This window comes from Thunnus thynnus, chromosome 13 (assembly GCF_963924715.1).
Source record: "Thunnus thynnus chromosome 13, fThuThy2.1, whole genome shotgun sequence".
Lineage (NCBI taxonomy): Eukaryota > Metazoa > Chordata > Actinopteri > Scombriformes > Scombridae > Thunnus > Thunnus thynnus.
This window is the reverse complement of record NC_089529.1, coordinates 8,453,930-8,471,599: the sequence shown is the minus strand read 5'-3', so window position 1 is coordinate 8,471,599 and position 17,670 is coordinate 8,453,930. Positions and strand designations below refer to the sequence as shown.

General features: G+C 38.1%; 1 protein-coding gene across 4 annotated transcripts; it reads left to right on the top strand.

Moving 5' to 3' along the window:
• Nucleotides 1-2,107: 2,107 nt before the first annotated feature.
• Nucleotides 2,108-10,027, top strand: LOC137195358 (protocadherin alpha-C2-like). Of its 4 annotated transcripts, none has more exons than XM_067607633.1 (3): nucleotides 2,108-4,680; nucleotides 6,212-6,248; nucleotides 7,194-10,027. In XM_067607633.1, the coding sequence occupies exons 1-2, from the start codon at nucleotides 2,245-2,247 to the stop codon at nucleotides 6,221-6,223; spliced, it is 2,448 nt and encodes an 815-aa protein (XP_067463734.1). In that variant the 5' UTR covers nucleotides 2,108-2,244; the 3' UTR covers nucleotides 6,224-6,248; nucleotides 7,194-10,027. The 4 variants fall into 4 exon arrangements, with proteins under 4 accessions (XP_067463734.1, XP_067463733.1, XP_067463731.1 ...); XM_067607632.1 differs by having other exon boundaries at nucleotides 7,191-10,027; XM_067607630.1 differs by lacking the exon at nucleotides 6,212-6,248.
• Nucleotides 10,028-17,670: the final 7,643 nt, after the last annotated feature.

Genomic DNA, 17,670 nt, shown 5'->3' with positions numbered 1-17,670 from the left:
ATTTAGTTTCTATTATAATATATATAATAGTAATACACATATATATTATCAAAAACAATAACAAACAATCAATATAAGATAATATTAAAAATCCATATGAGCAAACAGGACCCTCTATATCTCTATTACAAGTAATACTGTATCTGCACCAGACAAATAAGAAATAAAATCAATAATTTATGATAGATTTTTATCTATCCTAGATAGTTCTTGTCCTTTCTACCTTCACATATGACTGTGACAATACTAAAAATGCTTTCAACATTTTTGTTCATTGCAAATTTGTTACGCATTTGATCATTAAAATGTACATCTGAACTATGTGCGATGGGCCATTGGGTCATTCTACAAGAAGGAAAATCTTAAAACTGGAGATTTAACTCTGACAAAGCTATTTGGCAAGTTATGAGTATATTTCTTCTCTGGGTACTGTTTAATATACAGTATTTTATCTACATTCTACCTAGTTTTACATTGAAATAATTTAGCTTTTGTTCAAAATGGCTTATATTTTTTTCTGATGCACATATGGGGAGCAATGTGGGTTTCAGTGTGTGCAAGTGTCTTGCTGACCAAGTCTATCACCTGAGCCCTGTAGCCCCTTGTAGTTTAAAAAAAAATACTGAAAGAAATTTGAGGGAAAAGACTCATTTAATTCCCCTTACACTTCTGTTTCCCTGCAAGGTCAGACTAACATCCAACTCACTAGTCAAAAAATAAACTCCAGAATCTGAGTTTACCATTATGGCTTACTCAAGTGTACTCAAATATTAGTACACTCAAAAAGCTGTCTTCTTACCATAATTCTTCCACTTGATACAGCTGCCAAACAACAGGACAGCAACCCTCTTTCACTGATGAGCTCCATTACATAAGAAAATCTTTAATCCTTTAACACAAACCACAGATACTGGTGATATACTGTACAATGCCTGTAGTTTTTCCCAGTTTTGTTGGTTGGTGGTGTATTTTCTGATTCCCATGAACAACTGGCCAAATGTTAATTACCTGACTTTTCAAAATATTTCCAGTGTAGCTGAAAACATTCAATAGGAGAGAAAAATACAATGTTGTAAAATTTCATTAGAGATAAACTAATATATAATCAACAGATATATTTTCTTTTGAATATAGACATGACAGAGAGGGAAGGTTGATACAGCAAATGGATACATTTGTTCAAAATAACCTCTTAAATCCATTAAACATAACAGATAGCATGACGTGTGTGTGTGTGGTGGGTGAAGTCCAGATCTCCCTGTAATTCTCTGAATTGACACTGGAGAGAGCTAAAGTAGAGGAATGTTGAGGGTCATCCTCTTCTTATCACCCCTCATGTCAATAAATATCTCCCTAGCATTAAAAATTAAGCAGCAATCACAAATAATGACAGAAAGTAAAACCTGTTTGAGCTATGGCACAACGATCAGTCTCCCCAAAGTTTATCTTTACTGTAATGTTTTACTATTTCTGTGCTATTTTATAGTATTATTTCACTATTTTCATGGAGCACTTTTGGTTGCCTTGTGCAGGATAAGACGCTATATAAATAAATTTGCCTTGCCTTGCCTTTACTTGTCATTTCAAAGGACAATATTCATTCGTATTAAGATGACTCCCTGATGTTTAATAATTCAATAATAAAATAACAATCCATCACTCATTTTTAGCTTCTTTTTTTTAAATGCCTAGGAGCGCCCAGAGAGTGTTTGTTGAATTTCTCCTAATTATGCAATAAACAAATAAAACAAATTATTTGAACCATACCTGCTGAGAATTTTGAATGCTAGGTTTTTTAAACCTTTGGTAACTTCATGGAAATATTACTTTGTAACCACAAAGGAAATTTCTTTAGAATCAAAAATTGTTGCTACATATATGTCTACAAAAGAAAGTGTTCATCACATCCAACAACTGTTCTTCATATTTTAGGTCAACATAGAATGCAAGCAGCAGCTGCTGCAAAGAAAAAAAATGGATCAGAAATTTGTTATTTCTTAATTGGAATTTGTGGTACCTGCCTTTAAATATGTGCATCCCTTATTTCCATTGAGGCCACACAAATGCTGCGCACGCCCCTGCAGAGCATTGCTGTGAGAGCCCAGCTCCTCCAGCGGTGCTGTACTGTACATGGCCTATTGCAGCTACAGCTACAACGCGTAGAAGCAAGAATGACACCGGCGCTCCCCTGCATCAAGACAACCTGATCTGTTTCATCTCTATCTTTAAACATAGCCTACCATAATGACGGCGCTTATCATTGCACCTTCACGGACACGATTGATGGTGGGTGTTTTTGCTTTTATTGCACTATGGGGATTTGCGCTCTCCATCACTCGGTACTCTATTCCGGAGGAAATGGAAGAGGGCTCCTTTGTTGCCAATCTGGCCACAGATTTGGGTCTGGATGTTCGCAGTTTGGTGCAGCGGAGAGCAAAGCTCGATGTCATTCACAGCAAAAATTACCTTGACATCAACAAAGAAACCGGGGAGCTGATCATCCGCGAGAAGATAGACCGGGAGAGCATATGCATGACTAAAACAACCTCGTGTTTTCTGAAAATGGATGTCATACTTGAAAATCCCATTCGTATTTTTAACATCGAACTAGAAATCATGGATATCAACGACAACGCGCCTGTGTTTCGCAGGAGGACAATGCACTTGGACATTTCGGAAGCATCCCCTCCCGGTGAGAGATTCTCATTGACAAACGCCGTGGATGCGGATGTGGGGGCGAATTCAATCAAGACCTACTATCTCAGCGAAAGCAGGTACTTCAACATAGATATACAAACCGGCAGCGATGGCTCCAAATATGTCGATTTAGTGCTCAGTGGTAATTTGGACCGAGAGGAGCATGCAGTTCATAATTTGATTTTAACAGCTGTGGATGGAGGGGTCCCTCCCCGCTCCGGCACAGCCAGCATCATTATTAATGTCCTGGATATCAATGACAACGCCCCCCTGTTCAGTCAGCCAGTATTTGAAGTCAACGTCCCAGAGAACTCCGCTGCAGGGACAGTGGTCATGACCTTAAATGCAACAGACTTGGATGAAGGCACAAACGCTCAGTTATTATATTCATACACACTATACACCTCTGAGAAGACACAAGAGCTTTTCTCACTTGACCCAAACTCTGGTGAGATCAAGGTAAAAGGGGTGATAGATTATGAAGAGAGTCAGAGTTTTGAGATGCACATACAAGCTCAGGACAGAGGGGCCAACCCGCGGTCAGGACTCTGCAAAGTCATGGTGTTCATCACAGATCTGAACGATAACTACCCTGAGGTGACCATCAAGTCTCTGAAAAGTTCACTGACTGAGGATGTGGCTGTTGGGACATTGATTGCGGTGGTCAGTGTCAGCGACAGGGACTCTGGAGTCAACGGGAAAGTGGAGCTCAGCTTGAGTCAGCAAGAGACCTTACCGTTCCTTCTGAACAAATCTTCAGAGGGTTTCTTTGAGCTGCTGGTTTCAAAGCCACTCGACAGAGAAATAATAAGCAAATATGACATCATACTGAGGGTGACAGACAAAGGTTCGCCGCCTTTAACTGAAAAGGAGACCATCACTTTAGAGATTCTGGATATCAATGACAATGCTCCCACGTTTTCCCAATCCTTCTACACAATCCATGTTGTGGAGAATAATCTACCAGGGGCGTTATTGACATCTCTAAGTGCGTTTGACCCAGATCTTAATGAGAACCAGTACTTGGTTTATTTCATAATGGAGAAGGAGATTGTTAACACGTCTATGTCAATGCTGTTCTCCATCAATCCAGAGAACGGTGATCTTTATGCCCTGAAGACCTTTGACTATGAGAGAGAGAGGGATTTCCTTTTCCACATTGAGGCTAGAGACTCTGGTGTTCCCCCACTGAGCAGCAATGTGACGGTACACATCATCATTCTGGACCAAAATGACAACACTCCTCTCATAGTGTCACCTTGGCGGGCGCAAGGCTCTGTCATTGAGGAGGTGATACCAAGGTCCACAGATAAGGGACACTTGGTGGCCAAAGTGATCGCCATCGATGCGGACTCCGAGCAGAACGCCAGGGTCACATACCAGCTCCTGCAGATCAGTGATGCATCCCTTTTCAGCCTAGATCAGTACAATGGAGAAATCCGGACAACAAGAATGTTCAGTTACAGAGACCCTCGACAACAGCGGCTGGTGATTGTTGCCAAAGACAATGGTGACCCTGCTCTCTCTGCCACTGTCACCATCAAGATATCAACAGTAGAACATGTGATGTCCTTTTCAGAGACCACAGAGTTGCCACTAGAATATGACGTCTTCACTGACCTAAACCTGTATTTAGTTATCGGTTTAGGCGCTGTGTCGTTTCTGCTCCTGATTACCATCTTGGTTATTATTGTGCTGAAGTGTCAAAAACCAAAGCCAAAGGCCATCAAGATCCCTCCGGCCAATAGGAACAGCGTGATCAGCAGGAACAGCGTGATCAGCCAGAGAAGCTCCACCATCGCAGATTCTACCCTGATCTCCAGTGATGCCTACTGGTACAGTTTGTTCCTCGCAGAGACCAGGAAAGGCAAAGTGGTTGTGAGACAGCCGATAATCCCCAAAGGAGCTGGGTATTTTGTTTCCAGTATACCCAGGAGCATAGGGCCAAGTGAGACCACAGACTCCAGAGCATCCACACTGGAGGTATGTATAAGTGAAATACTAGCTGGGGTTGGTTGTGAGTTATTGTTAACAGACAGATACGGGACATTATTTTAAATGGCAGCACACTTTTGTTGGTGGTGCTTACAGACAATGCAGAACTAAATTGTGTTGAGGGACTTAGTGTAAAAAAAGTTATCATTATTTTTTCCCTGGAAGGCCAACAATGTTTTATTGTATTTGCTGTGGATGATAATAATGAGCATGTATCTTACCATCATTTTGTAGTCAAGAATACATATATAATAGGTCATAATAGGTCAAATATTCAAAATGTGAAACTTTTTTATCAATGTCTTAAGTATCAATATAGTGAAGGAAGGTAGTTGCACACTTGTAGTCGATGTAAGAATACCTGACCAATGTTTCGACATGAGTCGTCTTCAAGGTATTGATATTGATTATATTATTGATTCAATACCATTAAAAAGACTGTCTTGTCGAAAAGTTGGCAACTTATTCAATTATTCTTGCATCGTGGCTACTAGTGTGCAACTTCTTTCATCCTGGTCAGCACCTCTCCAACACTGGTGTGCACTCCTCTCTCATCCCTAGGTATCAATGTATCATGTTTCTGCTCATTCTATTTTATTCACTTTTTATTCATAATTTTTTAAGTATTAACTGGTAAAGAGTTTGTCTCTTACTTTATGGTCTTTGCTGATATCCGATGTATATGTGCACAGTTTTAGGCACTGAAACTTTTTCTTTGTGAAATCTAAAACTTAAACATGATGCAATTGAAAAAGAAGAAGAAGAAATTGGCCAAAGTGCTATTGAGGATGATGCTGTAAAAATACTGCATTTGGTCCAAATTATTTCCTCACTCATTTTTTGATAGATATATAATGGACTGTAAGGCATCTATTTTCAAAGGCAAGAGTTACAACTAAGATAAGAACATATTCTGATGTTCATTATCAGTGTATTTCTAGAGCCAACTATCTGCAATCTCATTGCATAATTAGGCCAAACAAATAACGCCCCCACAAACTGAAAATGTGCCACTGTTCGATGTCTTATGTGGTATGTAGGTCATTTATTGTAGATGCATAACGCACAATCAGAGCATAACTAGTGGCTTTAAGAGGGGGAGTACTTCAAAGAAGCCCAGACATGGAAGGGTTCTCTTCAAGGACATGGAATACATCATGCTGGGAATCTGCAGTCACATCTTCAGCAACGCTCCCGCACACAGTAGACTGTAATCAATGTAGAACTGCTGAAACCGACCCAGATGTTGTTTGCTTTTGTACAGCTGGACCTGCAGACTAAGCTGGAACAAGTGATATACTGACTGATTAAACAATATGAATATATTTAAATGCACAGGTGTATATGGAGAGAGAGAGAAAGAGAGAGAGAGAGAGAGAGAGAGAGAGAGAGAGAGAGAGAGAGAGAGAGAGAGAGAGAAAGAGAGACCTGTGCAAGATGTTTGTATATTGTAAGTGTGAGTTTGACTGCCTGAGTTTCACACGTACCACTGAACTTGTCTCTTTTTTCTGTTCTTAAGTACTCAAAATGAAAGGAAGTCCATTCTACAACTGGAGGTATGCTGGTTGCTAACTACATCCTGTAGAGCCACTATAATTGTGTAGACATTTTCTATTTTTCTATTTGGTATCAATCTTTTTGGTTCAGCTCAAAATTTTGGTTTAATAAACTGTCACAGTTCCCAGTTTCATGATTAAATGGAGCAGAATAGCATATTTGTCCCCGATCAGATTCTGTCCCCCACTAACTCACCATTCTGCTCAAATGTGATGCCATTGTGAGCACTAAAATTTAAATTGGCCAGTCTCTCAAGTGAGAAAACCTATCAGCTTACTGAGAGCTGAGATTAGGATAAAATTGGCTGCTGGTCAGAGTTGCGTTGTCCACATCTGGCTAGCTTGGCGGAGATTCAGGGCAAAATGATGGCACAGATAGCAAAAAAGGGATTAAGGAATGAGTTGTCCTTAATAGGTTCTCAGCATGTGACATACTGTACCTAAGAGCAGTGACTGTACCAACTATCTCCGCATCCCTACACACAAGCACGAGAACGTATTTCAAATCTGTGGGCAATGTCCTACAATAATTTGAAGGCTATTCTTTTCCCCCTCTGGTAAACTCACCCGGTGGACGTAACCAGTGGCCCACAAAATACCAAATAGCACACTGTGATGCCTGCTTGTGCATGCTTTAATGCTTCCCCATATTGGTTAATAGCGTTGTCATGTTATTTTAGCTGTGTATGCTAGTCTGATTCTAAAATTCTGAATACCCAACAACACTAATTTGAAAGAATACATTGAAAAAAATGCACCTAAATATAGAAACAAGTTATTCATTCACTTTCCCTGAATTTCAATGTCCCTGAAACCCAATGACATGTCAATGATGGTGGCAGTAACCAGTCACGATCCACTGTTGCATGAGTGAGGACTTTCTATAAGTTTATATTAAGGTTGACTTTCTGTTTTGGGCTAATTCTATGTTCTGTGTCTTAGCAGGAACCCAGAAGAGAACTGCCATGATATAATCATCTCTTCATGGGAGTCTCTGGCTGAAATTCTTCCCTGTGACTCACAAAGAAGATATGAAACATCTGTCCTCCCTCGGTCCCTCTGCTCCTACTGTTCTTTCTCTCTAGTCCCTCTAACCCCCCAAACAAACATCAACCACTAATCACCTCAGATTTCTACCTTTCTTTTCTCTTTTAAGCATGAATCTGCATGATTCTACAGGTTCAAAATATTTGGACATAGATATCATTTATGGCAGGATATCAGGACATTACTAGAGTGGCCTCATGTAGTAAATCATTCTCTCCTCAATGCTTTAAAACTTCTCAATGGACTAATTTGCCTTCCCTCCAGGGTTTACGCTGTGTGCTATAGTTCTAGAAACCATCAGTAGCTCAACCTATACATAAGTCATCATCATGCAACACTCTTTTAAGCAAAAATTCAAAACACGCCTATTCACAAATACACATATGAATCAGGGTGAATATGATTCTTCCATAAATCTGATTAAATACTGAACTGTAGCTGGTTATGTCAGTATTTCAGGCTTTACACTTGGTGTTTTTCTTTTCTTTTTCTGTTTTTTATAAAACATTTCTACTGTATTATGAGTCATGCTGGTAAGTAAGGCTCACACTGTCAACTAGTAATTTGCCAATGAAAATAATCAGTGATTTGATTTAAGATTTCTCTGTTTTTTAACAATATTTGTTGTACTCAACAGTGATGAATGTGTGAAAATGAAAAAAAAGAATGAAAGACAAGAAAGCTGTAAATTTTCATTTTGATTGTATGTTCTGTAGTTCTAAAGAAATGATAAGGAGGTCAGAGAAGTAGAAAAACTTTGAGGTTTTTGTTTGTCTGTAATCCAGGTGAACAAATTTTGACACGACAAATGTCAGGTGTGCAATTCATACCTTATAGAAAAGTGTGCTGACTGGCTGTGCAGTTATCTGGATGTATTGTGGAGACAGGAGTTACACTGCAATATTTATTTTTTTTTCGAAAAATTGTATCTGAAATATGTTCATTTTCAAAGTCTACTCTGTTTCAGCCTGTCTCGTCCCACACAGCTTGTCGGGGTGAGTGAGGGAGCACGGGGGACGTTCCCCCTCAAATAAAATTTTTATTCAGAGGAAATCTGACATCACAGATTGGGGTGGGGTCAGAGTGGGCAGAGAGTAAAACATTGAAAACAGGGTAAAATGTCAATTCAGCTTTCTTTGTAAAAAGATTTTACTTATTACTTATATAAGCTTTTATCTTCCCAACCTTATGACTGCTGAAAAAACTGGCAATACAAAATAAACTGCAGTCATTTATTGCACTCAGTGCAAATTGTGTTAATCAATTAAAAATACAGGTGCAGTAGAAATTTAAAAAAAATTTTGTAATGATAAATACTGTGTTTATGGAAAAGAGTGAGAATATTGAAAATGTATTTATCTTTGCCATGGTACAATATAATGGAATCTAAGGTCCAGGCAAGGTGTTGTTTTATGAATTTTCATGTTTTTATAGATATTTTATGTATTAACTTTTAATGCTGCTTTTGTGAGCTTCTTCAAGGGCATTTTGTGTTGCATATGTGTAGTTTAGTGCATATGATGTTGTTTTGGTAGTGTAGATAACTTAAATCGAAACTAGGGTACTTTTCTTGACCTGTTTGACCTCAAAGGTAGCGCCATTGCACTACTGCAAAGCCTAGGACTTTTAATTTCTCAGAAACAAGGAGCTTATTAGGACCACTTATTAGGGTGCTAAATGATAAAATCTCAATGGGAGGAACATGGAGAACTTGGTGTTAATTATAGTTGCAGTATTCTGGCACTGACTCTGCAGATAAACAAAAAAAAAGAAAAAAAGAAAAAAAAAACACTGCTGAACCCATAGACAGTGCATAAGAACTACTGAGCAGATGACAGCCCTTTGAAAAATGCACCGAATCTAAATGTGATTGCAGCACTCACTCAGTAATGCAGCAAAGAGAGAATGTTTCTGGATGTATCGAGCTACATATCCTGAGTCAGCAAAACCTAACCTCTCTTTTCCTCCCTCACTGTTGCCTGGCGTCAATATTACAGCAGGCTGCCCAGACATAAACACAGCTGTCTGTCTGTCTGTCAGACTTAAGATGACACTTAATGAGGGATCTTTTGCTGTGGAGAACATGTTGTGTGTGCAATCACTGCCTGAACCGGTTGATTCCAACAGTGTTTAAAGAATTAATAAATTGCACATCTGATGAGCTCCTTGCGTGCCTTCTGCATTGTAAAAGGTATATGTGACTTTTGATGAATGAAATAATGGCATTTCCTACAGTATTACAAGTTAACAGTTAACCCCATGATAAAATACCACCTTGAATTTGCTAGACATTGATGGATAGGGGCTCAGCCTTTTGGTTTCAGAACAGATGTTCTATTCAGAACCAGTAGATGCATTTACTGTAAATTTAAATGCTTTATACTGTTTTTTATACAGTAGACTTTTTTGATATCTTCTGTATTCACTGTGATTGAATGGCACAGGAAGTGCTTGTGCTTCTTGCTTGGTATAGTCAAAGTGTGTCATTTCTCATTTGTGTACACAGCTCAGTTTTTCCTCTGCTTATTTGCCAGTCAGATTGTACAGTATGCTTCAAGAGTTGCATCAAACGTAATCCAGTTCCATCCCACTTAGTGGATCAAAGACAAGTATGGGAGAGAATGGCCTTGCTTTATTTTCAAGTCTAGTTAATTGTCGGATTTTGATGTTGCTTATTTGGCTTTAATGTTCTGCCTGATCATGCTAGTTTGAATAAAGCTTTTTAATCTGTCTCTCTGTTGTGTCTGTGATGAATCTGAAGTTATCAAAAGTGACTTCTGGAATGGGACACACATGCTCTCTCTCTCTCTCTCTGAAATTTCCTCACATACACACATTTTGACCTAGTTTCTCTCTAAAACGCTCTGTGCTAATTCTTGGAAATTGAAAACTAAATAAAGGATATGTGCCTGCAGTTCAAAACGCAGAAGCAGACAAATAATAGCTTTGTCAGGATTAGTGAAAGCCTAGAGCCAGATTGCATAGTCTGCTCTTCACTGTGACCACACATGGCTTTCAGTCTGCGGTCCTACAGGAGACTGATGTGTCAGGGCCCTGTGAATTTGTATAAGGAGCATTTCCCCTTGGCATACAATATTTTGATATGACTTTCCCACTCCAAAGCAATTTCCTGATAGAATAATAGAGTGAAATGGGAAATTATAATAAAGCAGTAATCAGGCAAATTTAAAATATGAAATTCAAAAAAGTTATATGATTTGTTAGATGGGAGTTTAACTCACCTCACCAGTGCTTTACAACACTGACGATTCTACATATATATTGAAGGCCTTAAATTCCTTAAAGATTACTTGTGCTTTAAAGGAATTGGAAGTAGGCTGTGGAAGTCAGCAGTGCACCTGTGGCTACATTCATGTGTGCTGACTTTTGCTGTAATACTCGCCATCAATTCTCCTTCCCTGTGGGCTATATTTTCAAAACTGGTGCTGTCCATGGTGCTGAAAGTGTTATGCAATCCTGCTGAGATAAACCAGGACATTGAAGTGTATTTTTTTTTTTTTTTGCAATGTTTACTTGAAGGTAAATTGGAAATGTTTCTGTTAAACAATTCACTCACAATTCTCTTTTTACACATAATCACATTAATTCTCTACTTTAAAGTATCTTAAATAAATATAGCATATAAGGCAGCTTTAAATATTGATATCAGATTTTTTTCAACGATTCAAATAGAATGAATGATGTGAAATTAAATGGCTGAATAAACAGGCTGAGGTTTGCTCTCACAGTTCAAAGACCTGCAGATTAACATTTCACTTTAAGTCCCCCTATTTCACATTTATAAGCAGTATATGAACTAATAAATGGTTTATAGCACACTATAATGTAGTTGTAAAAACAAGAAATAACATGAAATAAATGTTAATATAGTAAAACAAAGTTGTAATAATGCAGAATATTTCTTCAGAAGAAGTTATAATTGTTGATAAATACTGACAATAACATCACAATAAATAATAAACAAACCACATCAAAAATATCCTTATATTTGCTTACAACTATATCATAGTATGTTATAAACCATTTATTAAATGTTTATATACTGCTTATAAATGCTAAATAGTGGGACTTAAAGTAAACTGAATCTAGTGCTGATATATCCCTGCACAGAGACAGGCTGGTCTAGAAAATCAGTCCGCAGACTATGCAATTGTTAATATTGTCTATGTATGTATGTTAGAGGGGGATAAGATTAGAAGATTATTGACAGTAGTGGAAGAAGTACTCAGATCCTTTACTTAAGTAAAAGTACCAATACAGCAAAAATATAAAAATACTCACAAGTGAAAGTACAAGTGAAAGTCCTGCATGAAAAATCCTACGTAAGTAAAAGTTCGTAAGTATTATCAACTTCATGTAATAACTTAATGTAGTTAAAGTATTGCAGTAAAAGTAGTGGTTTGGTACCTCTGACTGATATATTATTATATATGACATCATTAGATTATTAATACTAAAGCATCAGTGTGTAAGCAGCATGTTACTATTGTAGCTGCTGGAGGTGGAGCTAGTTTCAACTACTTTATATACAGTTAGCTAGTTTAGTCCAGTGGTTCCCAGCCTGGGGGTTGGGACCCTGCAAAGGGCCATCAGTTAAATTTGAGGGTTCGTGAGATGATTAATGGGAGAGGAAAGAAGAAAAAACAAAGTGCTGATACACAAATCTGGTTTCAGTTTCTGGACTTTTTCTCTTTGATTTTTCATGAAATATTGGATCATTTGAATATTTATTGAAATGAGGTTTAGAGGGAAAAATCACTATTTGTTGAAGCTGTTAACAACTCACAGACATCTGAAATGTGACCCCGACTACACACTGCTTTTTGTAAAACCTCAAAAGCCAAAAAAGTTGGAAACCGCTGGTTTTATCTTTAACAATGTGTTGTATTTTAAAAGCTTGTTATATTATCCAGTGTGTCAAATCTTCATCTGAAAAGTAACTAGAGCTGTCAAATAAATGTTGTGGAGTAGAAAGTACAATATTTCCCTCTGAAATGTAGTGGAGGGGAGTATAAAGTAGCATCAAATGGAAATACTCAAGTAAGGTACAAGTACCTCAAAACTGTACTTAAGTACAGTACTTGAGTAAATGTACTTAGTTACTTTCCACCACTGGTTATTGACCACCAACCCTTTTCTCTCAGGTGACACTGCAGGCTTACATAGTGTTTGAGAGTTTCCATGGTACACTTACTGTATGTATATCACACGTAAACAGCAGAAATCCATATCTCCTCTATCTACATTAAAGTAGTAGTATAAGCTTGATCCGATGATATTTTGTTGTCCAAAATAGGAGATGAATGGCCTTATTATACATGATAAGTATTTCTTTGTGCAGTGCTGCAGTTTTCTGTGTAATTTCTAGTCTTTGAGTTTCATCATAAATCACTTGGAAATCTGATTTCTTCACAATCAGAGAACTACCTTCTCTGCAGAGCTAGACTCATGCACAACACAGTTTATATTGATTAAATAAAGTTATTGATGAAATGTCTCTTCCAGCTCACAATGTACAACACCTCACAGAGAGTGTCTGTACCTACTTGCCTTCCCTCAGGATTAGATTATTAAAAATGGAGATTTTCCAAGATGGGAGCAAGATGCTTAAGCATATTTTAACTAGAATATGTGCATTAGTGGAGTCTTGTCTAGATTTGTTCATAGTAAAATATAAGAAAGTCCATTTTAAATCAGTTTCAGCATCTGCATCTGTATTAACAGATTTCTAACATGAATTTTAAACTTAAAACTAGTCTCCTTTTACATTAATTCATGTGATTTTGGTTTAGTCCTTAATAGTTATCCTCAGTATTTGGAGGCTAATTCCCTGCTTAAGGCTGCAGATTGCAACAGTCAGTTCAAGCTTTGGCATGCAGTGGCATTTTAGTAGAAGGGGTTCTCTGGTGCCCTCTGTCTGCATTTTTAAGCCCCGAATGTGTGGAGGATGTGAGGGTTAGTGATGTGTCATCATGTGCAAATATGAGATTTGAGTATTATCATAATCAGTGTAAACTATAGCTACTATCACACCTGTCGTTTTTAATGCGATTTTTAGGAATAAATTCTAAAGATCACATACAATGCGGCCATGTCAGAGCAATTATGTCCTGCTAGACAAGTCTATCCATGCAGCTGTCTGCAAATGTACTTCACAAAGCGCACTGTAAATGTTGCAGTTGCCATACACAATAAACCATGAATAAATAAATCTTCATTTCTACCTTTTGTGGGTATTGTTTTGTTTTTTGCTATTAGAATTGCAACTACAACAGTCACAAGTGTGAGACAGTATGTGGGTGCTTGACTCATTTGTTTGAGGGTGACAGATCAGCAGAGAAGATACCCTGGCTGGAACCCATGCACAATGGCGTCATGAGTCTTAACACCTAGAGCCTTCACCACAGCTGAAGGGGTACCGTAAAGGGGTCTTCAGCGATTGTCCACTAATGTGAGAGAGAAATGATGTGACATTTTATTGTGTGACTGGGCTGTTTGAAAATGTAAAGCAGTCATTGCATCGCCGTAGAAACAGATATGAACAGGTTGTCGCTCTGATTTAGAGACATATGCCGGACAAGACAGGAATACAGATCTGTTACTGCATCTGTAAAATCTGTCATGTGGAATGCAAGATCACCACAGACATCATCTGTCTCGTTGCCTTCATATTACATCTTTGAAATTTTGTTTTAATCAGGCAAACACTGTTGTAGATCCTGATTATTATAATGTTTATATATAGAAGCGTAGCATATACATGAATGAGAAACAGGCTTTACATTCACAAGGGAACCAATGACTGATGTGGTGTATGTTGATCTGGTGGATAGGCAGAGGGAGTACCATGATAGAGTTAAGTGCAGTGTGATTTAGCCTCCATCTTGAGTGATGCCTGTGGCAGGTTATTTATGTGTGTGGCTGCCCTTGCCATGGGGTCACTGCTGAACTAGTTTGTGTTGGCCATTTTGTGTTGGGTGTTTTAGATGACTAGCACACATGCACTGACGAAAACAAAAACATCCACAAAGGTAGAACATTATAATCATTTAATCTTTATAAATATGAATCTTTTACATGAGTAAAAAGATACATGAGTGAAATGCATCTTTTTTTTGGAATACTGAATTTTAATTATGTTAAATGAGCAGAGTTTTGTGTGGGGAATTTACATCAAAATTAGAATGGTGATCACAACTGGCAGTGCAACATGCATCAAATTGCTGTTGCTATGGAAACGCAATTTCTGAGTCTTATGCAACAAATCCAAAAAACGGTTTCTATAACCAGGCAGGTGAACAATGAACAGTGCATTGAAAGGGGATGTCTATTCTGTCGATTAAAATTCTTTAAACTTAAAATTTTTTGCATATTTGTGTGTAGGTGAGTGTATGACTGATAATTCTCAGAAGTCAGTGGCTGTATTTGCCCAAATTTAAGCAGGGTACTGCTTTAATATCAGGTGATTTTTTTTTATCATTAATATGTATACAGAGCTTATTATGTTTTTTTGTTTGTTTGTATGCATGTACTAAATTATGTTTTGATAGAGAAAACATTTTATAACACTTCTACTAATGTGATAATGTCTCATAGTGGTCCAGCTCACTCTGCATGGACTATTCAAAGGAGCCATTATGGCTGTCCTCCATTAGATGCATTCACCCAGTGATCTATTCTGCTTAAGGCTATCAGGACAGCCTTGCCCTGCCAGCTGTTGTGACTGACTTTGCTTGTCTGTTTTGGACAGACTCCCCAGACTTAAGCTTTAGCCTGAAAAAATGTTGCCTCCCTTTCACAGTGAAATGTTGGTACTGATTCTTTATTTCTAGTGGTTTTGTTGCTTTTAGTTTGCAGCTACTATTGTAGCTTGTCACTCAGCTAAAAGCTGCGTGTCCCATATTCCTCCAGTTTCCCCTTTGGTACATGAAGCAACTACTGCTAATGCATTCACTGTCTGATTGTTGTTATCTCTAGACTCTACCACAAATTTTACACAAGAGAGCCATGGTTACTGACCTAGCAATCCCTGTTTAGTCTAATTTTGTATGACTCACTTTCTACTTCAATATGTTTCCATAACAATCCCTATTTTAATTATTCAATTACCCACATAATATTGAAGTAAGCCATACATACTGAGTAGATCTTAATTAGATTATGGGCTTAACTGGATTATGATTTCAGAATCAGAATCAGCTTTATTGGCCAAGTATTTTTACATGTACAAGGTATTTCACACTGGCTTTTAGTGGCTCTGGATAGTTACACACAGTTGGAAGAACAATGTTCATAAAGATACACATGGACATACAGCCAAAACAAGAACAGCAAAACTGAACAAAGAGAATCAAAAAGAAGCAGAAAAAATACACACATAGGAGTAAATATTGTCATGTAATAAGTTACTTTATTTACATTTTATAGGTGGTTTATATATAGTATATGCATGTACTGTATACACATACGTATATGTACAGTATATACAACCTGCTTAGTTTTATATTTGACAATGATAATGACAATCTTTTACATGGTATTTCATACTCTGTATATTAAACTGTAATATACATATATACAGTATATTACATCCAAAAATCCCAAACTAGGTTAGGTGATACTACTGAGGCCAGATTTGAAGTGTTGTTGTGGCTACACTAACGCTTTCATTCTGTCAACTCACCCTGCCTGAACCTGAGGAACTGTCCCTTATGTAAAATACCCCAATACAGCAAATCAGTTAGTATTTGTCAGCATTAACAGCTTCCATCTAATCTATGAAACCAGTAGAGGACAGGGCATGTTTTTGACATACCAACACCAAAACATGAAGTATAACTAACAGATACTCTGTTCAGTTTGATATCAAACCCTTTTTTTTGTTATTTTCCTGTTTGAGAGAGAGATTTGTGTGCGATCATGGCCATTTTTCTTTAACTTAACTGAGCCCTAACCATGCTATGATATTATACCATGAACCTCAACAGAGCCATGTAGATGTTTAATTCCTCAAAGATATTTACTAATGTAAACCACCTCACCCACTTCTCCTACCATCCATTTCCTATAGCTGCCTATCTAACCAACCTAACCCAGCATACCCTGGGTGCCAGACAGAGAGCAGACCTATCCAGATCATCCTGTCACACAAATAGACAACCACATTCACAACTGTTAAATCCTCCAATGCACCCACAGGGTGAACATGCAAACTCGGGAGCAACATGAGAGCATGAAAATAGCACCACTTTCTTGTGTATCCCTTATTTCATCATACAGTATACTTCCTTTAGTTTTGGCTGCCAATTGTTGGGATGGAAAGCTAATTCCTAGAAGTTCAGTTCACAGAATCAGTGAAAAATGGGACATTTTGCATTTAAATGAGGAATGGAAATTCAAGAATGAACCATTTAAACAGGCTGTTGTTGGTTTCTGCACATGATAAAGGAAATCCTCTTCCTTCCTGGTATTCGACTAATAAAGCTTCTGTATTTATTTATTTTATGCACATGATCCGCCGTCTTGTTTCCGTGCCCATATATATCTCTATATCATGTATCTCTTCGGGATATAGGTTATAGTGAGAAAATGAGACTTGTGCTTTATGGGGTCTAGCACGGGCATCTCAAATACGATTATGTGACCTGACAGTCTGGGGTCTACCACTGACAGTGATCCATGTGGAGGGAAGGTTGTGATTGTCAGTGCAATGCTTTCTCTCCGCTGCGCCTTGCCCAAATGCTCGCCATGCGGTAGGCTGCGCCGCAGAATCGCTACCGGCAAATTAACCATCCTCCAGTTCAGACAATGGAGGACAAACATAAGCCAGTCTCCACATGTGTCTGTGTTTGTGACCACGTTTTCCTTTATCTTACATTTAAGGGGAGATGTTTTTTTGTTGTTTTTTTTAATATTCTGCAGATTATGCTTGGGCATGCCTGTATCAGCAACAGTGCAAACAAATAAATACCAATAAATTAAATGTTTAAACCACATCTTCGGTTTATATTTTCCATTTCAATAATTTTGCCATAAATGTTTCAGTCATGTGCTGCGCAGCAGTATATACTTATAGAATGAGCGACTGGTGTCACTGAATATAAAAATAATGATATGGCCGTTAACTGTGGTCGCCATTCTTTATACTAGAGGTGCTTTAACGTGTTGGTCGTTCATTAGCTGCCAGACCCTACACCGACATCGCAAAGGAGGGATGTGAGGAGAGAAATGGGTGGGGAGGGAGGAGGGGAGCTGCGCCACAGTGGAGATGAGAGCTGGAGTCTGAGTGCGCGCTAGGGTGGGATACGGTCCTTCCAAGGGCAAGCCAGCTACAATCAATTGCATTACTTCCGGT

Bases quoted from the DNA above. Each gene is read 5' to 3' on its own strand.
- LOC137195358 (XM_067607629.1), top strand. From the start codon at position 2,245: ATGACGGCGCTTATCATTGCACCTTCACGGACACGATTGATGGTGGGT. The intron at 4,681-7,190 runs GTATGTATAAGT...TCTGTGTCTTAG, and splicing joins CCAGAGCATCCACACTGGAG to CAGGAACCCAGAAGAGAACT.